We start from the raw sequence: 25,661 nt of genomic DNA on the forward strand, positions 1-25,661 counted from the left end.
GCTATAAAGTGAAAACCACGCGAAAATCTAATAATGTAAGCCGCGGTCCGTCGTTTCGTTAATTTGTATTGGTGCCCGGCCCCGCCAGTCGTTTAAATAACAAAATTCAATATTATCCTTCAGTTCTGCTCCTGGTCGACGAGAACGCGTGACGTCTTTCTATCAACTCGACGATGTGTTCCACAAGAGCTGCCAGCTTCGCTTTTTGCGAAGAAAATGATATCAATCGAGATTATTTCTCTCGTATCGGATTTAAGTGTATAAGCGCGTTAATACGATTAGGCAAACACACACGTACACTGTGGCAGATTGATTATAACGAAGTTAAGTTTAATAAGAGACAGAGAGAGTCTATATAAGCTGCCGTTTGGTTCCGCTCGGTGGAACCTCGAAGGTTTCGTGTCGCTGAGCGGAGCGGCTCGGGTTATATTGTTGTCTGTTCTATATCGTGGCAGGAATTATACGATACGGGCGATGTCGACGACAATTCGCAATAAAAAGAAAAAAACTGCCATGTTTATTCCACTTCGTGTAATAATCCTAGTTAGTTAAAATGGCGGCGTAATCTGCATCCATCTTGGATTTCTTCCCTCCGGAAACGATCTCTACACGAGCACTCGCCACTGAAGCACATACACAGATACACACACAACAACACACACACACACAACACACACACACACACACACACCACGATGTCCTGCAGTAATTATTACAATAGCGAAAGTATGAAAACGCGAAAACGCGCGACGACTGTATAATTAAACCGTAAAATTCTAATGGTAACTGCCATCTTACTATATATACAATAAAACGACCAACGACTGCGAAAAAAATTTACGATTGACCAAGATACCCCGTGAATCCTTCTCCCCAGACTTTATCAAATAGTCTGGCGAAACTTGTTACATGCATATCGAAGCGAGCAATACGCGATTTCCAAGCGTTTTCTTTGTCTTCCACTCATTCACAATCCGATCGAGCATTCATTCATCGCATAAAATGAACGAAAAAATAACGCATAGCTGTCGATCTTCCACTTTTACGGAGAATGTGTGTTTGAAGCGAAGGGAGGAAGTAATGTAATGCAATAAAGCCAGCTCGTTCGTCGTTGTCGTCAGTGTCGTTTCATCTTTACATACGAGAGACTGAGAAGCATCGTAGTAGGTTTACATGTGTCATTTATCGCACTTGCATGCGTGTTTATAATATAAATCTCGCGCAAAAGCCAAGAAAAGGAGTTATACTAATATGGGAAAGAACTGTCAAACAGGTGTGTCGATAAATGTCAAGCGTAAACCTAGCCTTAGTAGACGAATTACTCGCACGTAGCGTTAAACGTAACAACCGAAAGCATAATGTCTGTAAACTGTCTATCCACTAATGTACCCGCTGTACCTCGCTCAACGTGAATCGCCCACATCACATTCGCGACATCCGGACCCTCTCCCGTCAGACGAAAGAAGAAACGAAGAAGAGGAGGAAGAAAACGCGTAACGACGCGCGATGCCAGCCTGCGTCGATTAACGATCGACGGACCCCGATGATGATGATGATGATGACGATGTCAGAAAAATTAGATTGAGATACGCGAGAAGAAAGAAAGAGAAAGAGAGAGAGAGAGAGAGTGCGTGTCATCGCCACGCAGCGCGAAACGCAGCCTCCGTGATACTATATGTTGCCATCGAATCAGTTTGACCGACGCTTCATCCCCCCATTGGTTGGTTGGGTCATCGTTCACGCTCGATGATCTTTCCAGTCAGCCGACAAGTCGTTCGCGCTCACCCCCCGTTATTTCCGGTTGTCATCCGGCGCGCGAGGTGGAGGAAAGCGAGAGGAGTCGCCCTGTTGATGATATATCGTCTATCTTTACGACACACGAAATAATTTACCACGAAATTCGTACTATTGTGTTTTAGACGACTTTAGATTGTTTATATTCTATTTACTTTGTAAAATATACAACACTAATTCCATATTGGAAAATGTGTGCTTGTCTCTTGTATTTATTTACCTCCTGTTCATATTTCTAAAAGTCTCTCAAGCTCGAATCTATTTTCTACAAAAAACACATAAATTGATATAAAAAAGCAAAATGATGAAGGCTAGTAGTTCTTTCAAATGTATTTTTTTTTAAATCTTCTGGAAAAATGCATGTTTTAAATATTTAATCGGATATAATTAAATGAATTTAATTGATAATAACTAAATAATAATATAATTGATTGTTTTGGTATCTAAAAATAAAAAAAGTCATTACTCAAAATAAAAATAAAAATAGAATCTCTCTTGTCTATAAGATATAACATTGTAAATATGTCTCTTATCTATATTTGTATAAATTCTTATAATTCTGTGCATTATATGACATCGCCTCTTAAAAAAAAAAAAAAAACGCTGTAAAGTTATTGCTAGACTTGCTACCGCGTCTCATTATTTTATGTTTATTTATTTTATTTTTATGTTCATATTTACATTTTATATGTTTATATTAATTTTATTTTTATAATTATTTTATATTTATTTCCTCAGTTTGTTCTTTGTAAGATCAAATTAAAATCATGAATCGTTACAAGCGACGATCGATTAGTCCTGGGAGCAGCCGCGCAATCCTCCCGGATTCGGATATGTATGCGTGTGTTTGCGTGTGTACGCATGCAAGGGTAGAAAGACTCCGTCTAGGCATGCGCCGGTCTTCCTCTCCCTTCAGATACTATGAGCGGTGGTGTCTACGGCGGTGGTAAGTACGGCCGCGCTCTCCATAATTATTTCCCGGGTTAGAAAGCGATCGCGTTTACACCCGTGACAATCCCGTGTAGTCATTCTCGATTGTTACCCCAGACGAGGTAGGTGCTATCATCTTCGACGTCGGACACCAGAGCCTCCGCGTGGGATATGGCGGCGAGGACACGCCGAAGGCCGAGATCCCGACGACCCTCGGGGTGTGGGAGGAACCCGCCGATCCTGGCGGGATCGACTGCAACAACGTCAACAGGAAGCATTACAACATCGACGTCACGGCTATCCAAGTGCGAAAAAATGGTACGTTATTGTAAATTTTTCTACATTATATCATAACGTGATATTACGTACAAGAATCTCTTATGTTTATCTTTTCTTTCTATATATATGTATACCGGGTAAGTTACCAAAAATTGTTACCCTCTTAAGATATATATATATATATATATATATTGTAGAAAAATGTGTTTTAGATAAAAAATTTGTTTGATTTTTCGAAGATGATCCTTGTTATCAGCAAGGTTTTGTTCTAAATCAAAATCAAGCAATTCTCATTTGAAATATTTTCCTATAAAATACATATCTTATGATTTATGTAAAGACAATTTTTCTAGTGATTTATTTTATATATTTTATACAAATATAAATAATTTCTATATAAAATATTTTTTTGTGAAAATTTTTATTATTTACTTTCGACAAATCCTTAATATTTCTTAATATTCCCATAACTTACTTAATAATAAATTAATCATAACATTAAAGAATCTGATTTTTCGATTTAGATATGGAGATAGTGAGTTTGATGAAGGACGGCATGATTGAGGACTGGGATATGTTTGAACGACTGACCGAATATACGTACAAGCAACGATTACATGCCTTAGCCGAACACCATCCGATCTTGATGACCGAGTGCCCGTGGAACACCAGACTGAAGCGCGAGAAGTTGCTGGAGTTAATGTTCGAGAAGTTTAACGTGCCGGCCATGTACATCTGCAAGAACGCCGTGCTAGCCGCGTACGCCAACGGCAGATCCACGGCGATGGTCGTGGATAGCGGTGCCACGCATACCAGCGCGGTACCGGTTCACGACGGTTACGTTATCACCCAAGGGATCGTTAAAAGTCCTTTAGGAGGCGACTTCATCACCATGCAGTGTAGACAATTCTTCGAGGAGAAGGACATCGAATTGATACCGGCTTGTCTCGTCGCTAGCAAAGGTTGGTGCCTCATGAACTATAAATGTAGATAGTAAAAAATTTAATTAATTAATAAAATTTAAGAGATTGTGTAAAAAAGAAGATGATGTGCAATAAACTTTTACTATTTACTTTATTTAAGTTTCACGTATTCTAACGCAAAGGATTACAGTAGCTATATACTTGAACATCTCTGATCGATTTTTATAATAATTGAGATTAGAAAAAAATTCAATTACACGTGGATTTTTTATTTACAAATTTATACGTTTCTCCTAGACGTAGTGCGAGAGAGAGATCCACCACGCTGGACGAGACGAGCCGGATTCCAACCGACGTCTTCCTGGCTGAGCTACATGGTTCGAGAGATCTTGCAGGACTTTCAGATGAACTGCCTGCAAGTGTCGGACAGTCCGTACGACGAAGATATAGCAAATACTCTACCCATGAAGCATTACGAATTTCCGACCGGATACAACGACGATTTCGGATCCGTGAGGCTCATGATACCCGAGGCCCTTTTCGATCCCAGCAACGTTAAGGGTGTGGGCGCGAGTATCTTAGGAATCGGGCCTCTCGTCACCACGAGTGTCGGGATGTGCGACATGGACATTAGACCAGTACGTATTCTCGAATTTATATCGTATAAAATATTCTATTTCGATTAAATTTATTTATTTATTTTATTTATTTATTTATTTATTTATTTATTACGGGAAAAAAGAAAAATATCCCTTTGGTATACAAATGTGTTAATACAAGAAGTAGTACTAAAACAGAAAAAAGAAGAGAGAAACAAACAAATTAAATTCCTCGTAGAATCTAGAGTCGATTTTGTGTCGATAAAGAAAAAATTGTCGATTATTATTATTTTACAAGGAAATATTTATGTTGTAGAGCTTGTATGGCAGCGTAGTGGTGACCGGTGGCAACTCGTGTCTTCAGGGTTTCGGCGAGAGACTGAATCGGGATTTGGCCAGCAAGACCCCGCCAGTAAGCTCGCTTCTCGTGACCTTATAGCTTATTATATTATCGAAATTTAATTTCGAGCTCGCTTTACGATGACTCAATTTTGATTTGCAGAGTATGAGACTGAAAATAATTAGCGCGAACAGCTCGAGTGAGCGTCGTTATGGTGCTTGGATCGGCGGCTCGATCCTCAGCTCTTTGGGTTCCTTCCAGCAAATGTGGCTGTCGCGTCAAGAGTACGAAGAATCAGGCAAGCTCATTTTGGAAAGATGCGCATAATTCAATAATGGAGAAAATCTTGGTATAAGAACTGAAATTTTGCAAATCAATTATTTTTGTTGTTTCTAATCTAATGGATAATAATTTTTATAATTAATGCAAAAATTTTCAAAGACACACTTAAAAGATGTTTGAGCAGAAAATTAGTACATTGTTTAGATGTCTGCAACATTTTTTGTGTGTAACACATTTGTGTTATATCTGGATAATTATTAGATATTAATATATGAAAAATATATTTATTTTATTTTATTATATATATTAATATATAATAAAAAAAGATAGGCTTCGCGATTTTTAGTTCAATTATATCGATATAAATTATAAATATCAATCAAATAAATCTTATTTTAAAAGCGTTTTATATAACAATCGATGTAATGGCGACGGTGTAACGTAAGCCGTCCTCGTGAGCAACAATTATCAAACGCATTCTGAAACGCCTAAGAGTTTAAGGATTCTACAAAAGCCTAAATAATGTGCGAAGAATTTTTCTCGGGAGATAATTTTTCACGATAAAACTTTTTATAGAATGCGTTTCGAAGCAACTGTACGTACTTCTGATTAAAGGAAGTGCGATTAATCAAAAACATCTTGTGTAACGCGAGTAAAAGCAATGTTTAATCGGCAACTCGCTTTTAGACAGCTTTAGTGTTAGATAGGGAAGTATAAATGTAAAACGCGCGGCTTATAAGGATACAGTTCCTAATTGCTCCAAGAATCTTCCATGTACATCGTATATTTTAGGAGAGAACGATCACACTTTTTCCGTCAAAGTCATTTCGCAAACATATAAATGAATGTACGCGATGTAGACTATTTTGTAATAGATCGTCATTAGACATATTTATTTCACTGTGAGAGTAAAATACTCGCTTTACAGACAATAGTAATGTCCGTTATCGCGGATATTCTCGCTCTAATAAGTTATCCTTAAAAAAAAAAAAAATGCCAACGGCAGATCCACGGCGATGGTCGTGGACAGCGGTGCCACGCATACCAGCGCGGTACCGGTTCACGATGGTTACGTTATCACCCAAGGGATCGTTAAAAGTCCTTTAGGAGGCGACTTTATCACCATGCAGTGTAGACAATTCTTCGAGGAGAAGGATATCGAATTGATACCGGCTTGTCTCGTCGCTAGCAAAGGTTGGTGCCTCATGAACTATAAATGTAGATAGTAAAAAATTTAATTAATTAATAAAATTTAAGAGATTGTGTAAAAAAGAAGATGATGTGCAATAAACTTTTACTATTTACTTTATTTAAGTTTCACGTATTCTAACGCAAAGGATTACAGTAGCTATATACTTGAACATCTCTGATCGATTTTTATAATAATTGAGATTAGAAAAAAATTCAATTACACGTGGATTTTTTATTTACAAATTTATACGTTTCTCCTAGACGTAGTGCGAGAGAGAGATCCACCACGCTGGACGAGACGAGCCGGATTCCAACCGACGTCTTCCTGGCTGAGCTACATGGTTCGAGAGATCTTGCAGGACTTTCAGATGAACTGCCTGCAAGTGTCGGACAGTCCGTACGACGAAGATATAGCAAATACTCTACCCATGAAGCATTACGAATTTCCGACCGGATACAACGACGATTTCGGATCCGTGAGGCTCATGATACCCGAGGCCCTTTTCGATCCCAGCAACGTTAAGGGTGTGGGCGCGAGTATCTTAGGGATCGGGCCTCTCGTCACCACGAGTGTCGGGATGTGCGACATGGACATTAGACCAGTACGTATTCTCGAATTTATATCGTATAAAATATTCTATTTCGATTAAATTTATTTATTTATTTTATTTATTTATTTATTTATTTATTTATATATATATATTACGGGAAAAAAGAAAAATATCCCTTTGGTATACAAATGTGTTAATACAAGAAGTAGTACTAAAACAGAAAAAAGAAGAGAGAAACAAACAAATTAAATTCCTCGTAGAATCTAGAGTCGATTTTGTGTCGATAAAGAAAAAATTGTCGATTATTATTATTTTACAAGGAAATATTTATGTTGTAGAGCTTGTATGGCAGCGTAGTGGTGACCGGTGGCAACTCGTGTCTTCAGGGTTTCGGCGAGAGACTGAATCGGGATTTGGCCAGCAAGACCCCGCCAGTAAGCTCGCTTCTCGTGACCTTAAAGCTTATTATATTATCGAAATTTAATTTCGAGCTCGCTTTACGATGACTCAATTTTGATTTGCAGAGTATGAGACTGAAAATAATTAGCGCGAACAGCTCGAGTGAGCGTCGTTATGGTGCTTGGATCGGCGGCTCGATCCTCAGCTCTTTGGGTTCCTTCCAGCAAATGTGGCTGTCGCGTCAAGAGTACGAAGAATCAGGCAAGCTCATTTTGGAAAGATGCGCATAATTCAATAATGGAGAAAATCTTGGTATAAGAACTGAAATTTTGCAAATCAATTATTTTTGTTGTTTCTAATCTAATGGATAATAATTTTTATAATTAATGCAAAAATTTTCAAAGACACACTTAAAAGATGTTTGAGCAGAAAATTAGTACATTGTTTAGATGTCTGCAACATTTTTTGTGTGTAACACATTTGTGTTATATCTGGATAATTATTAGATATTAATATATGAAAAATATATTTATTTTATTTTATTATATATATTAATATATAATAAAAAAAGATAGGCTTCGCGATTTTTAGTTCAATTATATCGATATAAATTATAAATATCAATCAAATAAATCTTATTTTAAAAGCGTTTTATATAACAATCGATGTAATGGCGACGGTGTAACGTAAGCCGTCCTCGTGAGCAACAATTATCAAACGCATTCTGAAACGCCTAAGAGTTTAAGGATTCTACAAAAGCCTAAATAATGTGCGAAGAATTTTTCTCGGGAGATAATTTTTCACGATAAAACTTTTTATAGAATGCGTTTCGAAGCAACTGTACGTACTTCTGATTAAAGGAAGTGCGATTAATCAAAAACATCTTGTGTAACGCGAGTAAAAGCAATGTTTAATCGGCAACTCGCTTTTAGACAGCTTTAGTGTTAGATAGGGAAGTATAAATGTAAAACGCGCGGCTTATAAGGATACAGTTCCTAATTGCTCCAAGAATCTTCCATGTACATCGTATATTTTAGGAGAGAACGATCACACTTTTTCCGTCAAAGTCATTTCGCAAACATATAAATGAATGTACGCGATGTAGACTATTTTGTAATAGATCGTCATTAGACATATTTATTTCACTGTGAGAGTAAAATACTCGCTTTACAGACAATAGTAATGTCCGTTATCGCGGATATTCTCGCTCTAATAAGTTATCCTTAAAAAAAAAAAAAACGACGTTATCATAACTTTGTAAACGTAATATCTCTAGCATCACGTAATCGCTATTTATATCCTATTAAATATAAAAATCGATTTCGATATTAAAAGGCTGGAGTAGGTAGGTATTTTGATACGAAAGGAAAAAATGTTGCTTGAAATGAGAGGTGACTAAAGGACGCTTATAAATGTAACAAAAGCGTATTTCGAGGAGACAACAACCCAAAATTTAAAATATATCGAAATTTCAATTCTTAAGTCGTTCAGAACTTTTATAAGTTTGTATTTTTTATATAATTATTTTTACAATGTAATTTTTATTTATATTTTTGCATAATGTGAATGCAATATCAATAATATTATTATTGGTATTATTGTAAAAAAAATACAACGCCATGAAATAGAAAAATATTGAGCTGTTGCTTTCTCGAATTGTATCAATTTTATTAAAATCGACATAAAAAGTATAATATTTAATCACAATCTTTCAATCAAAATGTGTACGAAAAATATAATATATCAAAATAGAAACATGATAGTTTAAACTAGTAACCTTTATATCTAATTCACAGTGGAAACGACATATGCGTTATTAAGTAATTTATAATTCTTCGGTGAAATCAATTCGTTACTGTGTAGTTATTAATACTATGAGATAGTCTTCGAACGAGATTAACATTTTGTGGTATACAATCTCAAAATACACACGAGACAACCTGTTTTCGTGTCGTTGCCGGAAATAATGCAACAATATAAAAATCAAAAAATTACGTTTTAGTAGTTTTCAAATTCATTTACGTATTAAAGAAAAGGAACAAAACCACAGTACAAATCAAAAAATTTAGATACACTATCATGAAAAAATGGAGAGGAATGCAGTACAATTCGAAATTTAGGCGAGTATCGTAAAGTACAGTACAACCCGCAAAGGACTGAAAGGGTACATTATTTTGAAAAAGTTTTCCTTCATTTCATAAGAAAAAAGCGTCGATATTCCTAATATGTCACGTGCTTCAAGCTTATCACGTGCTATGTCGTCATATAATGTATTGTATATGAGTATGTCGCATAATATATGACCTATTCTTTTTAAGTCTTTTAAACATTTGTATCGAATAAAGTTCGGAAATGTTTCTAATAAAAACTGCGTTATATGAATCATGAATCACTCATGTTATATGAATCATAAATCGATTCGTGAAAAACATGAATCTAAAAAATTCTTAAGCGAGACAGTCGTGGCTTTAAAAAGTTTTTTAGAAAATCTAGAAAAAGAGGTAATACTTTTTTTAAAAATATTTTTACAAAACAATTAAAATTTTTACAAAGGATGATGAAAATTCATGCATCCTGAGATATTTTTTTTTTTAATGCTAGTGTACCTCGAAATGTCGCAGACTTCGTAAATGTTCGCATTATAAAATCGTCATCAAACCAATACATTGCTTTCTTGTGATATCAAACGTCAATCGCGTGATAAAACTTAGTCTACATAAAATTGCTAAATGCTTACTAGAAACAAATCGTATCGATTTTCGATGCTGTAAATACAGACGTATCGCATTAAGGGACTTTCAGAAACAAAAATTTCCACACGCGGAAACTTCGTTATCACTCCGTGTGATAAATGAGATAAAAGATTCGCGATATCTTTAGCTACCTAATCTCTTCGGCTGGGGCAGCTTGCAAATGGCATTGTGGACCGGCATGGACAGCCAGCCGGCCAACGCGATTCCGATCGAGTCCGACATCGTCGCGATTCCCATAGAGACCTCACGATCCTCTTTCAAAATCTGCGATCAAATTAATTTTGCACAATCGTAGAAAATAAATTGTCAGATAGAGAACAGAGAGAGTAACAGAATATTTTTCACTCTTCTTTAAAAGTAAGTTCTCTCTAGAAATATTCAACAAACTTAGCTTTTATATTATTGGTTTTGCATTATTTAATATAATTTTAAAATTGTTTTTTTTTTTTTTACAATAACCTTATTACCTCAGTTGACATCTGGTAAAAAGTGTTCACATACGCCCCACCACCAAGTAGACCTTCCCACAATACAAGGGCGAAAACGATCCATATATTCGGTATATAATAGAAAAGAGTCTCAAAGAGGAGAAGAATGACGTTAATAAACTGAAAAAAAATGATCAGTTTGTGAAATAAATTTTACAAAGACTCAACATATAATTCGTATTTGTTCAATCCCTTGAATATATAATTACCTGCAACACGGACATAATCCAAATTCTGTTAATCGTAACTAGGTTTACCGATGATCTCGAGATAAATACACCTATCTGATAATCCGCTTGGAGCCATCTATATTGTTCGTGTGGTTTCAACGAAATGTCATCGAATTCGATAAGCTCGTACTATAAATATATCGCTCATTTTAGGAAAAACTGTAATTAGTTGATACGGACTTTTTTTATAAATTTTTGTAATTAATCTATAAATATGATAAATGCTATAAAAGCATCTTCGAGAACTATATGCTTCTACTGCATGAAAATTATTTTTTTGATAAAAAAATTATAATTTATTTTTTTAGAAAATTTAATAGAAAATATCAAAAGGCGATGCTTGTAACAATCAACCCCGAATGACTCTTACGCTTGAGAAGATTCTTACGGATCTGGAATAAGTTATTATATCTGGAGTAAATTGTAATAGATAAAATCTTTTTTAAATAAAAATTGAATTTAACAATCCGTTTCGAATCTCGACCAACTTCGGTCTCTCCTTAATTAAAATTAATTGTCGTATAATAATTTATAAAAGTGTGTGAGCAATTATTTCATAAATAATGCTAAACGATGTAATTCCTCTGCATATATCTATTCTTCTTTAAAAGAAAAAAGAAAGAAATTTATATATCTTGTATCCTTTTAACAACAATCCTTACAACACATAATACTAATAGAAAGAAGAAGAGATGTTTGTAATATAAATATATAAATAGATTTAACTGAAACAAACAAATATGTTATTTAACAGTTGAAGATAGCGAGGATGGAAAAAAATATTGTATACCAGGCCTTGATTGATGAAGTATTCAAAAAGGTAAACCAGCCCAAGCGGTATCATGTATTTCAACAAGCCAGGCATCAAATTGATCTTGTCCATGATGCTCTTCTCGGGGACCTTGATGATCTGCTCTTGACTCTTGACACCGTTCTTAATAACTGATATTCTGATATGCGCCGGATGTTTCAAAATACACCAGAACGCGATTGCTTGCAAAAGTGGCACAATTAACATGATCAACAATGTGTTCTCGATAGACAATATCGTAGTAAGAGTGGCGTAAGATATAGCACCGATCACTCCGGCGCCTCCTGTTCCCGATGACCATGTCGAAATCACCTGACTGCAAAAAGAAATTAATTAATACATTTTAAATTTATCCGACAGCTAAGAAATCGATAAAAATAAAGATCAAAACATATAAAAAAAATGAAAAATAAAAATAATATTACATTGAATTTACGATAGAATTTATTACATTTTTATTACACATCTTTTTTAAGAGATCTGAAAGGTCGCCTTATACATTATCTTATCACTATTTTTCTGTCACAACTGTCTAAATATTCCGTTTTTAGTACTCTGGAAACGTACCTACTGTCACAGCAGATGACAATCTTTCAAACACGCTACTTCATGACAATACTTTAAATATCTTTGAAGATAATTTACCTTAGAATTTATGTATACTTTATATATGCTATAGAAATAGTTACTCTTTTTTTTTGTTAAACTATGTAATCAATTTCCGATATGTATTAACGAACATAATGAACCAAAGACACTGCATTAGCATCGTAATATAAACAATAGCGAATGACTTGTACACTTACTTGGAAAACTGATTACTGTAACTGAGCATGGTGACCTCACCCAAGCCGGAGGAAAGCGATGTTATGACGACGCCCGCAATGGCGAGCCATTCAACAGTGCTCAATGACACCATGAGAAATCCTGCAGCGGAATATAACACACAGATAGCGACTCGAAAACTGTAATTAACAAGTCGATTAATCGATTAGCATTTTAACTGATGATTGGGGCCTTGTCGCTTGCACATCGCGAAAAGGTTTTATATTGTTGAGGTTCCAAATCGTCAACTATCCGTCATGTTACACAAGTATGATGCATAAGAATAAAAACGCATTAATTAATTTTTGTTATAATATTTTGCTACATAATCTTCGTACAATTGTTACAATTTTTTACCGCTTTTGATATTATTTGTATCTTATTTTGAGATGCAGTTACTAAGAATGCATACATCATTATTAAAAGAGCATCCTTCAATCGCCATGCAAATTAATCGGGATCTTATCTTTATTCGCCGAATTGTTATCTCGCGTGCAGCTCAAGAGAGCCAATGGAATTCTTGTAAATGTGCGTGTATTCACACACTGATAAGAATTTGGTCTAATTTTTAAAAGGACTGAGACTTATTGAGACTTGAATATTTATGTGAGAGATAAATTGTACAACGTGAGAAAATCGCTCATAAGATCCAAAGAAGAATAATAGAAACGTTTCATGAAAAAAAAGTGTCTTATGCTTTATTTTTAGTGCCGTTTCCAATCGCTAATAAAGATAAGACGTATATTCAACAATTATTCTTTTGCAGTGCTCACTTTGTAACGACTAAAACAAAAGAGAAACATATACGTAAATACTCACTTTACATGAAACGGCAGGAACGGTGCTGTCATCTTAATCGCCAACGCTGGTAGAATATCTGCCAAGAGTATTGCACCGGTCGAAAGTGTGTTGCATGAGCGAATCTCCGTCGTATGCGACGGAATATTTGTGCCATTTGTGTTTATCGTGGAATTCTAGAAAAAAAAAAACCAGAGTAACACTAGCAATTCCCTCGCAGATATTCTTATACAAAATAAAAAAAATATCTTCCATGTCAAAATTTAATTAGCGCTTTTTACAAATCTCATTTTTTAGATATATTTTTTCTTTTTTTTATTTAATATATTTAATTTATTTTTTCCTTTTAATTTAATCTTAACTATTAGCACATCCTGTTTTATTTTACATATAAGAGAGGTTTCTATATAATTATATTATTTCGCAATAAATAATGTATTATACAATATATGCCGAAAACGCGACAATTTTTCTCGTATAAGGTCGACAAATAATTAGGTTACCAGATAGATCATTACGTGTTATCTTTAAAGCACGGATATTTATAAATTGATTTGTGACGTATAGTTCCGTATAATCAGTTTAAAAGATAGTTTTATTCTCTAGTGGTAGTTTATTAATATTGTCGTTTAAAAATTTTCCATGGATACACATTTAATTGCTCAACTATCATAAATCAGCAAGGACTTAATCGATATGCAAACAGTTAAAAGCATATCAACCAATATTATCAATTGATATTTTGATCCACCCATCAATTCTCTGTTAAGTTCAATCACTTTTGAACAACTGCTTGAGATTTATTCTAACATGTAAATAAAATAAAGCAATATATCATGTATATCATTTATATATATATATTCTTATCTCATGCCGGGATAAATCTGATATTGTCACATGAATACTATTGTTATCTGGAGCGAACAACAATATAGTTCACCCACGCAAGGTAACTCTTATCTAAGCCTCCGTTAAGCTTTGTCCAGCGTACCTGAATTTTAAATAAAGGCATTAAAAATTTCATTAATTCTTAATTCTAATCTATCGGAATTTTAAGATCAAATGATTTTTTCATCAATGCAATCGATCTGGCTATTTCTGTCGGCAGCCATATTGATCTTTATCTAAAGTTTTAATCTGAGAGATTCTCAAGATTTTATAATTATTTTCTATATTACACAAACACATGCAAAAAATTATATTACAGAAAGAGATATTTAAAAAAATTTTATTTTGATATTAAAATTATTTTTCTGTCATTTCTTAATATTTTTTACTTTCTACTCTAATTCAATTATAGGATACAAAAAATTCAATACAATGTAATTTTAAATTTACTTCCAACTATTTTACCAATTTAAGCCTCAATTTATCCACCACTTTAAACGAGCGAGAAACGTATAAGAATCGACTCACCTTATCACCGAACTTGATATTGAGGATATCATGGGCAGCGCTCAGCATAACAACGTAGCCGTAATTGTTACACAGTCCTAGAATCCAAAACGCCACGAGATTGCGCCATTGTATCTTCCTCGCAGTAGTATCCTCGCCAATATTCTCGGTCATATGTAAGTTACTCGGGTTGTCCTTATTCATCTCGAGTAGATCGGTCTAGAAAAAACAAAATTGTATTTTTCTTTCTCTTCTATCGCTTTTCGTCTGTCTTTCTTTGTCTATATTCTAAGTCCCTTCTTGCCGCTCAAATAACTGTTCTTGCCTTTATTTCGAACCTAAACGAAACATGTGCTAAATCGGTTCTACGTTGCTAGTAGAACTCTCAAAGGTCCGTTTTTCTCTCTCTCTTTTCTTCTATAGATCTTCTATAGCTCTTTCTTACTTTCTCTTTTTTGTTGCCCTTTCCTTCTGTTGCTCCTTTGCTCGCAAATACTGCCTCGTATTCTGCTTCTCTCACGACTTCAACCACGTAACGCTTCTCCGCTTAGAACACTTCTACGGCGGATTTAGCATTGTACAAACTTCGAGAAACTTCTCCGGTTGTCACTGGAAGATAAAAGATAATGACAAGAGGATAACTGCTACGTAAGCAACAATGGCTCACGTTCTCAACTTAATTAAAAAATGATTGACGATAATTCGTCGTTACAAGCAATAAATCATTCGCAAAAATAAAATTGATTATTAAATTTAATGTTTCTTCTTTTGTTGTGAGAAAAGAATTATTAAATATATACAATTTCTGCTGTTTGATTTCTTCAGTGATTCTTCGAATGCATTTTCTCTATTATATGTATACACCAGTAGATCACTACTTATCGTTGTCAATGAATTTCAAAGTGCATTCCTCGCAACTGTCTCGATAGATAGACATTTTATCTATTTCTTTTTTTTTGGTAATATTTTAGAATCACACATTATATGTTTGACTTGATTAAAAATTAGAGAAACAAGCAATGATCGAAGGTCACTTCGCCAATTAATTCAAATATTTCTTATAAATGGCTTCTTTTGCGTAGATTCCTTTGTTTGCGTAGACTCCTGCGTAAGTCGTTTGGATCCTTTGAACACATAAGCGGCACTGACGCGACTAGCGAGTTATTAATAAAAAGATCAGCGCGTGAGCAAAATTAAAAAGTAAAATTGCATATTAAACAACGATTAATGATTTGACATTGACATTTCGGGAAAACCGCTTCTAATTTAGCATGCATATAGTGTTTTATATAATGTAATTAAAAAAAAATAATAAAAATAGACAAATAGCAAAATATAAATTATACATTTATACATATCTTACATAATAATTAAAAATTAATTTACATATTAATTACGTTGTATAAAAAATTATTTTTTATATCAAGTTTACATAAATTCTTAAACATTACAATAAGATTATATTCAGCGATTATCTTTTTATCTAATACTATCAATCATTAAGTTAAATGCATTTTCTACACTCATTCAAGGTTGGTGTTATCGCATGGTTTTGCACAAACTGGCACAGAAACGAGGTGGAAGCATCTACGGTGTGTTTTATTTGTTGAATTTTGTGTTTTGCATGTTATTTAATTTCTTTAATTTGAACAAGTAGGAATAATATAGCACGTGTAAATAAATAATGGAACGTATATTTTATAAAAATATATATCTCGAGGAACTTCAAAATATCATACATTCTTATTCATGCATAAAATTTATCGCGTGTCAAAATTCACGTTGTCTTATCATATATATAGGTATTTTCGTTTTCCAAATAAAAATCCAAATAGCGCAAAAGAGCGAAATCGTATTTTTTATCGATATACTTTTACAATGCAAATATTTTTTCGCTATCTGTGTAATGCACGTTCCACGTGTATCGCTACAAAATTCTCATATAATACAATATATTCTACGAAATATGTTATTTAAAAGAAATATGCTTGCATAAAAGAAAGAGCTTTATTTCTTTAAATTTACTTTGTATTATTTAATTTAATTTATTTAATAGAAATAAAGTGACAAACGACAAGATACATTAATTTTATATATTGATATAATATTGATTTGGAACAGATTATTATGAGCCAAAGTTATTTTACTTCTATTACCGCTCTTATCTTTATATCGTGATACCCTTGATACTCGTATACCGTGATATCCTTCCTCTATTTATTTTAAAGCGATCTGCACCGGTGACTTCTTTGATATCTATTCTGAGCAAGGAAACATTTTATCGTGACTCGCATCCGCCATAGATAATCAATTAAACGGTCAATTTATTGATTGCAACACTGACAGTTTTTGACATTGCGCGAGTGAGACGCGACTGGCATGATACTGTGAAAGAACGACTCGATTGCACTTGACCCACCTCCGACGATATTCAGTCAGTTATGCAATACAATTACAACGACGTCATCGCACTAAGAAAGAGAACTATTTGACTACATAAAACGCATCCAAATGGACGTCCAAGCCGATTAAATTAAGTAAATCACGCGATAAACACAATAAATTTTTAATACTAAAATTTCTAATCGCTTTACGATTAGATCACGATCAAATTTATCGCTTACACTATGTAAAAGATCCTCTTTTTTTATTCTTGCTGCACTTACTATACGTTACTGAAAACATTACTCGCGATAACAAACGAGCCAAGTTGCGATATAATAATCTTCCAATTATCAAAAAATGACGTCATTGTTTTTTTGCAAGGTTTTAATCGGTTTTTTATCATTGCAGCCAAACTATATATGTCAATATAATCTATATTCGTATCTCATATATATAACTCTAACCGATTTAAAAATAATATAATCAAAAACGAAATAATTACATTTTTATGAAAAACGTAAAAAATATAAGGTTATTAATAAATATATGATAAATGCAAAATAATTAAAATGTGATGGATGAGTTTGAGTTTTAAAATGTATCATGGAATTATAATAAATAATATTTATATGCGACACAAAGATATTTATTTTGCTTTTGTAGTTCTTGAATGAACACAAAATACTCACGTAAAATTCGTCTCTGAATTTTGAAGAATCTATTAAAATACATATCACAAAGAGTTTCTTATAGAATAATAATTCTATTGTTATCACAAACGGGGGTTATCACAAACGCAAGTCACAGCATCACAGAGACGACAATACGCGGATTCAAACAGATAATTGCCAAAATCTTTCGGAGCACTGGTTCGCGGGGAGAATGGTTTTCACTTATAATCTGAAAGATTGCAAAACTATATACACTCTCAGAATGTTCACGAACAATTTAATTTTGCAACAATCACTGTCAAGATTTGATAGCGCGATCGATAAGCAAGAATAAGAGTAGCGATATCGTGGCCGTAACGAGTTCCAGTTTCGGAGTAAATGTAAATTCTATTACGAGAGAAAGAAATCGGCATATATATCGATGTAAGCGCGACCATTCGACAAAGATCGGCAACGGTATCTCCTCCTCGGCTTCTCTTGAAAAGGTTTAGACTGATTGCAACAAGAACGGCCGCTTAAGTCGAGCTCCGACCACCAAGCTGGTTGGAACTGATGGAATATTGATAATAGCATAAGCACAGAAAAGAAAGGAAGAAAAAATTTAATTTACCCGAGAAAAAAAGAATTTTTGATAAATAATAATATGCAATAAAATATATTGGTAATATTTAATTATTCAAGAATTCTATTCAAGAATAATAAAACAATATATATAATAATATAAGAAATAAAAAAAGACAAAAAAAATTTTTTTTAGAAAAAATTTTATTAACAAATATCAAGATATAAAATTAAATAAATATAAATATAATTAGTCAAAAATAATAAGAAAGAAATAGAAATAATTATATACATACGTAAATCTGTTGCGCGATGAGCAGCTATTACAATGTTTTGAAGTTAATCTATAAAAAAAATATGATAAAAGACATAATCATTTTTTAACGGACACATTATAATATTTAATAAAATAAATATATGCACTGTGTCTTTTTAAAAAGCTTTATTTCGAAGAAGTTTGATCTTTATTCTCAAAAGCAAGAAATTTTTTTATTTGTAAACAATACAATATCCTGTATGCATAGCTATTCGTTGCAGTTAAAAGATAATTATTCTTCTATTTATAAAATTTTCTAAGTCTATTTTGAACTTATCTTTGTAAAGTATTACCGTAAAATTTAAATGTATTGCATTGTAAAACAGCATAAATATAAATGTTAACGTTTATAATACGAATAGATATAAATATAGAATATTTTGAGACTAAGTATCTACAAATCTTGATAATGACTCGATATAGGGAGTTTGTTAGTTTGATCTATAAACATTTCCGATAAGATTAAAAGAATTTATATAAATAATTATTGTGACGTCAAACCAAGATAAAGATTTAATTAAATTAATTAAAAATCTTTATACTTGTTTTCATGTTATCTGTTATATAAAATGTACGCCAAATACCAACAATCGACGAGCCCATAACAAAAATATCAATTAGAAATTGGCATATTAATCCAAGTAAAATAATTGAACGGCGAGAAACTACTAATTATGAATTTCTAACATATTGTTCAAAGCTGCACATACTTTATTACATGTAAATTACATAAAATCATTGACGCACATACAATAAATTTAATTTAATTTACAATTTATTATTGTATATTATTGTAATACTTTATTAATGAACGTCTGTATTAAAAATAATAAAATTAATATAACATAAACCAAATGCAATAAACCGAAGAGGAAGAAGCAGAGATTCAAACCCACTTAGCGAAGATTCGAACCTTATTTAGCAGAGATTTAAACCACTTAGTAAAGATTTAAACCGTATTTATAGGCTGTTGTCTGTCGTCATTTGTTGAAATCAGCTGGAATAACCTGCGAAACATAACCTGTAATAATTAATTGTCAAACAGCTATTTAGGCAAACAGCAAAAATCTTGATCTCTATCGAAATATCATCAGAACGATGGGGAAAACATCGAAGGATAAGCGCGATATATATTATAGAAAGGCAAAGGAAGAGGGATGGCGAGCCCGAAGTGCTTTCAAGCTACTCCAAATCGATACCGAATGTCACATTTTCGATGGTTCGTATAAGAAACCTACTTTCCTTTTCAATTACACATTTTATTATACATCTTGAGAAAAAAAATATACAAAAAATGAAAAAGAAAAAGGAAAAATTATTTTAGAACGAATATAGTAATAAAGAAAATATCTGTATTGTTAACAAGACCATTGCTTTTTATTCTCTTTCAGGAGTATCCAAAGCGGTGGATCTATGTGCTGCACCTGGAAGCTGGAGCCAGGTCTTAGCTCGCAAGCTAAAGTAAGTAAATTTCGGAAAAGATGTAATACAAATATGTTCCTTAAATATATACATATAAGTAAAAATTATAAATAATTATATATTTACTTTTTGATATAGCGAGAACTATAAGAAGGCTTTAGAAAAAGGCGATGCGTCTCCTCCAAAAATTGTGGCAGTCGATCTGCAGGCAATGGCACCCTTGGAAGGAGTTATTCAACTACAAGGTGACATTACCAATACCAATACCGCACAACAGATTATTGCGCATTTTGACAACACTCAAGCAGATCTGGTAGTATGTGATGGAGCACCTGATGGTATGTGTCTCACATCATTTTTCATTTTTTTGTAAAATTTAAATTAATTTATCTGAAATGATTAATGAATTTTATTTATTCCAGTGACTGGCTTACATGATATGGATATATTCATTCAATCACAGCTTCTATTAGCTGCTCTGAACATAACTACACACATCTTAAAACCTGGTGGAACGTTCGTGGCAAAAATCTTTCGTGCCAAGGACGTGTCGCTCTTGTACGCTCAATTGAGGATATTTTTCCCTTACGTGTATTGCACAAAACCCAGTAGTTCTCGCAATTCGAGTATCGAGGCGTTTGTAGTTTGTAAAGACTATTCTCCACCAGAAGGCTATAAACCGCACATGCTAAACCCTTTACTGACACATGAGCCATGCAATTTTGAAGAGTTGACAGGAGTCAACAGGATCATTGTTCCATTCGTTGTATGCGGAGACCTTAGTCAACCTGATTCCGATATGAGTTATCCACTAGATGTGAGTGTAACATTATTATATTTTTATATAAATATAAATCATAGATTTCTCTAATAACAATCTTATTTTTTTTATTTTGCTTATATATTTTGTTATATCTTGATTCGATCATTATTTTAAAATGTTCTCAGTACAGAGGAAAGAAATACAAGTACCATGAGCCAGTGCAAACCCCGATAGCACCGCCTTATGCTGAGGCGTTATCTTTGTTAGAAAATAGAGGAGCTGGAAGCAGCGCTCTTGTTTTCGATCATGATACCGATTTTAATGAGACTGACATCGATCTAGCGATTGAAAACGAAAGTGCGTCATGGATAGCAAAGTTCAAGGAAAGTTCAATCGAAGAAGAAAATGGCAGAAAGAAAAGGACTGAATTGAATACAATTGCAGAAACTGCAGAGGATGAGAATAAAGAAGAGGAAGCAATCAATGCGTTACAAAACTTGTACATGTCCGAGGAAGCTACAAATATAGACGATACTTTAATGCAGTAAATGAAACAAATATATTCTTTTGTACCATATTATTCATTAAATAGATGTACAAGGACTTTTATAATTTAATTAAATTAATTAAAAATCTTTATACTTGTTTTCATGTTATCTGTTATATAAAATGTACGCCAAATACCAACAATCGACGAGCCCATAACAAAAATATCAATTAGAAATTGGCATATTAATCCAAGTAAAATAATTGAACGGCGAGAAACTACTAATTATGAATTTCTAACATATTGTTCAAAGCTGCACATACTTTATTACATGTAAATTACATAAAATCATTGACGCACATACAATAAATTTAATTTAATTTACAATTTATTATTGTATATTATTGTAATACTTTATTAATGAACGTCTGTATTAAAAATAATAAAATTAATATAACATAAACCAAATGCAATAAACCGAAGAGGAAGAAGCAGAGATTCAAACCCACTTAGCGAAGATTCGAACCTTATTTAGCAGAGATTTAAACCACTTAGTAAAGATTTAAACCGTATTTATAGGCTGTTGTCTGTCGTCATTTGTTGAAATCAGCTGGAATAACCTGCGAAACATAACCTGTAATAATTAATTGTCAAACAGCTATTTAGGCAAACAGCAAAAATCTTGATCTCTATCGAAATATCATCAGAACGATGGGGAAAACATCGAAGGATAAGCGCGATATATATTATAGAAAGGCAAAGGAAGAGGGATGGCGAGCCCGAAGTGCTTTCAAGCTACTCCAAATCGATACCGAATGTCACATTTTCGATGGTTCGTATAAGAAACCTACTTTCCTTTTCAATTACACATTTTATTATACATCTTGAGAAAAAAAATATACAAAAAATGAAAAAGAAAAAGGAAAAATTATTTTAGAACGAATATAGTAATAAAGAAAATATCTGTATTGTTAACAAGACCATTGCTTTTTATTCTCTTTCAGGAGTATCCAAAGCGGTGGATCTATGTGCTGCACCTGGAAGCTGGAGCCAGGTCTTAGCTCGCAAGCTAAAGTAAGTAAATTTCGGAAAAGATGTAATACAAATATGTTCCTTAAATATATACATATAAGTAAAAATTATAAATAATTATATATTTACTTTTTGATATAGCGAGAACTATAAGAAGGCTTTAGAAAAAGGCGATGCGCCTCCTCCAAAAATTGTGGCAGTCGATCTGCAGGCAATGGCACCCTTGGAAGGAGTTATTCAACTACAAGGTGACATTACCAATACCAATACCGCACAACAGATTATTGCGCATTTTGACAACACTCAAGCAGATCTGGTAGTATGTGATGGAGCACCTGATGGTATGTGTCTCACATCATTTTTCATTTTTTTGTAAAATTTAAATTAATTTATCTGAAATGATTAATGAATTTTATTTATTCCAGTGACTGGCTTACATGATATGGATATATTCATTCAATCACAGCTTCTATTAGCTGCTCTGAACATAACTACACACATCTTAAAACCTGGTGGAACGTTCGTGGCAAAAATCTTTCGTGCCAAGGACGTGTCGCTCTTGTACGCTCAATTGAGGATATTTTTCCCTTACGTGTATTGCACAAAACCCAGTAGTTCTCGCAATTCGAGTATCGAGGCGTTTGTAGTTTGTAAAGACTATTCTCCACCAGAAGGCTATAAACCGCACATGCTAAACCCTTTACTGACACATGAGCCATGCAATTTTGAAGAGTTGACAGGAGTCAACAGGATCATTGTTCCATTCGTTGTATGCGGAGACCTTAGTCAACCTGATTCCGATATGAGTTATCCACTAGATGTGAGTGTAACATTATTATATTTTTATATAAATATAAATCATAGATTTCTCTAATAACAATCTTATTTTTTTTATTTTGCTTATATATTTTGTTATATCTTGATTCGATCATTATTTTAAAATGTTCTCAGTACAGAGGAAAGAAATACAAGTACCATGAGCCAGTGCAAACCCCGATAGCACCGCCTTATGCTGAGGCGTTATCTTTGTTAGAAAATAGAGGAGCTGGAAGCAGCGCTCTTGTTTTCGATCATGATACCGATTTTAATGAGACTGACATCGATCTAGCGATTGAAAACGAAAGTGCGTCATGGATAGCAAAGTTCAAGGAAAGTTCAATCGAAGAAGAAAATGGCAGAAAGAAAAGGACTGAATTGAATACAATTGCAGAAACTGCAGAGGATGAGAATAAAGAAGAGGAAGCAATCAATGCGTTACAAAACTTGTACATGTCCGAGGAAGCTACAAATATAGACGATACTTTAATGCAGTAAATGAAACAAATATATTCTTTTGTACCATATTATTCATTAAATAGATGTACAAGGACTTTTATATAATTCGTTTAAAAAAATATGAATCCTTATTCTCGACTCTCTATTAATTTTTAAAAATCGAACATCTATCAAAAACATATAAATTTTCAATTTTTACGATCAAATGAATTTTCTTCATTTTAGGATTTCTTTTATGACGTGAAAAAAAAAAAATAAAATTTATCTAAACTTAAATAAAATTTAAAAAATTTCTCTTAATTCTTAAATATTTAATTATTTATTAATGAGACTTTTCCGAATTTGATTTGCTTAATTATATATACATGTAAATCGGTGAAAATTATAATGTATACTTATAGACTTATACATATGTATTTTCTTATGTATTTAAAACGTATACTTTATACGTGTATATACTTTTTTTTAAGTATATATACTTGTCCGTTTACATTGTTATGATCGCACGAGCGGTATTATTGATAAACGGTTGGTCACATCAAACAGTAAACACCGGAACGTCACGGTAATAGGCGATCACGTCTAAATATGTGGAAGGACAAGGTATTTATTGAATCATCCCATATCAATTTCCAAAATATTCCTTCTTTTATCTGTCAGACGGATAGGGTTTGCCGTTTCTGCAAGGACACGTTCTGCTGTACAAAATGTCGCGATCGCCACGTGGATAAGATGCATCCCGACCTAAACGCCAACTGTTGCCTGTGTGCTTCTGAGATACTGCCGGTACGACATGGCGAGTTTGATAAATTGGATCTAAGGGACGAGGAATTGTTGAATCATATAGTGGAAAGACATTTGCCGTTACGTTGCCAGCTGTGCGGTGATTTATACGAATCCAAAGAAGATTTCAAGTCCTTCGGTAATTCGCGAAAAACGAGCTTATAACAAGATTTAAAAAATTTAATCTTGAAATCTGTGAAAATCGGCAAATAGTCGTCTGTAAAAGTCTTGAACTGAAATTTTTGACACAATAGTTTTGTACCAGCAAGTAGATGCGAGTATTTTTCTTTTTGCTTGAACATGCATTCAACTCCCATGTTATATAAAAAAATTAATCAATTAAAAGAAATTCATAAAAATTTCATATTTTAATATTTTCAAAAAATTGCATGCTCGATGACAGTCTAATAAATAGAAAAGTCTAATAGAAAAAAAAAATATTTTTTAAATATATGATGCTATTTTTTTCTGTTTTAAAGCTTATAGTTTGTTAAAAAATCACACAATTAATCAAATTACAATTTTTAAAATTTTGAGAAATATAAAATATAAATTTACAACACACGTGTATAGATTTATGTGAATAATAAAATTACATCTCTCTTAATTTTACAATTATTTTTAGAAAAAGTGAAAAAGAATTGTCTATATATAATCATTGTATATATTTATATATGATTCTTTATATATAGTTATATATATTTATATTTAATTACATATTGATTCTTTTTTTCTCCGGGTAAACTTTAGGCAAGTGTAAGTGGTGGTCTCAATATATGCTGTCGCCGATAAGTATCGAACAAAAGCTGAAACAGTGTTTTATGAGCGACAACGAGGTTTGCACGCCGCCCGAGATCTATCGAAAGACCAGCACGCCGATGCTCGTCGGCCAGAAGGCCACTTTCGAGACATCCTATGTGCCATATTTCAGCCTGAAGACGCCCAAGATGAACTCCTCGTCGATCAATACCCCTGGATCACAGAACAGCGATATCTGCGGTGTCACTGAATTCTTCAGTTTCTCCCGCATCTCGAACGAGGATACGCCCTTCAGAACCGACAAGGACGAGCAGCTGTCCAAAAGTAATTCCGGCAGGAAGCTGAACATCATGGAGGAACAAGATGAGACTGAGAATAACGAAGCCGAAAAGATAACTGTAAATGAGATGGTAGATATGAATCTGACAGAACCTGAGGGCGGGATTCTGGAATCGCCGGCATCGGACGTCATTTGCGAGAAGTCGGACAGAACGCCGGATGTCGTGAAAAAAGTGAGATTCTCCGATCAGTATGAAACCGTGCCGGAATACAAAGGCTCGATAAAGTCCTGCGTGGAGGTCATCTTGAACGCATCAACGGAGGAGAAGTTTCACGACGC

The 25,661-nt window shown here is 33.4% G+C and overlaps 6 protein-coding genes across 12 annotated transcripts in view; 5 read left to right on the forward strand and 1 right to left on the reverse strand.

Moving 5' to 3' along the window:
• Positions 1-2,715: 2,715 nt before the first annotated feature.
• On the forward strand, positions 2,716-6,141 carry LOC115246005 (actin-like protein 6B). The gene is made up of 6 exons (XM_029824549.1): positions 2,716-2,740; positions 2,842-3,042; positions 3,528-3,965; positions 4,224-4,564; positions 4,842-4,937; positions 5,028-6,141. The coding sequence occupies exons 1-6, from the start codon at positions 2,716-2,718 to the stop codon at positions 5,190-5,192; spliced, it is 1,266 nt and encodes a 421-aa protein (XP_029680409.1). The 3' UTR covers positions 5,193-6,141.
• A 22-nt stretch (positions 6,142-6,163) lies between these two features.
• Positions 6,164-8,527, forward strand: LOC115245993 (actin-like protein 6B). Its single transcript, XM_029824537.1, has 4 exons — positions 6,164-6,341; positions 6,600-6,940; positions 7,228-7,323; positions 7,414-8,527. Exons 1-4 carry the CDS (start codon positions 6,164-6,166, stop codon positions 7,576-7,578), a joined length of 780 nt encoding a protein of 259 aa, XP_029680397.1. The 3' UTR covers positions 7,579-8,527.
• A 433-nt stretch (positions 8,528-8,960) lies between these two features.
• LOC115246006 (battenin-like) lies at positions 8,961-18,213 on the reverse strand. Of its 7 annotated transcripts, none has more exons than XM_029824557.1 (9): positions 17,213-17,638; positions 15,034-15,197; positions 14,610-14,807; positions 13,215-13,369; positions 12,377-12,535; positions 11,550-11,886; positions 10,739-10,888; positions 10,509-10,649; positions 8,961-10,305 (listed from the first exon to the last, which is right to left on the reverse strand). In XM_029824557.1, the coding sequence occupies exons 3-9, from the start codon at positions 14,790-14,792 to the stop codon at positions 10,165-10,167; spliced, it is 1,266 nt and encodes a 421-aa protein (XP_029680417.1). In that variant the 5' UTR covers positions 14,793-14,807; positions 15,034-15,197; positions 17,213-17,638; the 3' UTR covers positions 8,961-10,164. The 7 variants fall into 7 exon arrangements, with proteins under 7 accessions (XP_029680417.1, XP_029680416.1, XP_029680412.1 ...); XM_029824556.1 differs by having other exon boundaries at positions 14,610-14,926; positions 17,213-17,637; XM_029824552.1 differs by lacking the exon at positions 17,213-17,638 and adding an exon at positions 17,663-18,213 and having other exon boundaries at positions 14,610-15,197.
• Positions 18,214-19,491: 1,278 nt separating this feature from the next.
• On the forward strand, positions 19,492-21,309 carry LOC115246071 (putative tRNA (cytidine(32)/guanosine(34)-2'-O)-methyltransferase). Its single transcript, XM_029824657.1, has 5 exons — positions 19,492-19,740; positions 19,913-19,982; positions 20,082-20,281; positions 20,366-20,760; positions 20,892-21,309. The coding sequence occupies exons 1-5, from the start codon at positions 19,620-19,622 to the stop codon at positions 21,252-21,254; spliced, it is 1,149 nt and encodes a 382-aa protein (XP_029680517.1). The 5' UTR covers positions 19,492-19,619; the 3' UTR covers positions 21,255-21,309.
• Positions 21,310-21,751: 442 nt separating this feature from the next.
• On the forward strand, positions 21,752-23,594 carry LOC115246060 (putative tRNA (cytidine(32)/guanosine(34)-2'-O)-methyltransferase). The gene is made up of 5 exons (XM_029824647.1): positions 21,752-22,025; positions 22,198-22,267; positions 22,367-22,566; positions 22,651-23,045; positions 23,177-23,594. The coding sequence occupies exons 1-5, from the start codon at positions 21,905-21,907 to the stop codon at positions 23,537-23,539; spliced, it is 1,149 nt and encodes a 382-aa protein (XP_029680507.1). The 5' UTR covers positions 21,752-21,904; the 3' UTR covers positions 23,540-23,594.
• Positions 23,595-23,979: 385 nt separating this feature from the next.
• LOC115246059 overlaps positions 23,980-25,661 on the forward strand; it is a 3,140-nt gene continuing 1,458 nt past the window's right edge. The window contains exons 1-3 of the mRNA XM_029824645.1: positions 23,980-24,103; positions 24,161-24,422; positions 25,034-25,661. The exon at positions 25,034-25,661 is cut by the window's right edge and continues 656 nt beyond it. Of these exons, the coding sequence (XP_029680505.1) occupies positions 24,089-24,103; positions 24,161-24,422; positions 25,034-25,661 (905 nt within the window). The 5' untranslated portion in view covers positions 23,980-24,088. The remainder of the gene's footprint in view (positions 24,104-24,160; positions 24,423-25,033) is intronic.

Source organism: Formica exsecta, unplaced genomic scaffold, assembly GCF_003651465.1.
Source record: "Formica exsecta isolate Colony F162 unplaced genomic scaffold, ASM365146v1 scaffold138, whole genome shotgun sequence".
Taxonomy (NCBI): domain Eukaryota; kingdom Metazoa; phylum Arthropoda; class Insecta; order Hymenoptera; family Formicidae; genus Formica; species Formica exsecta.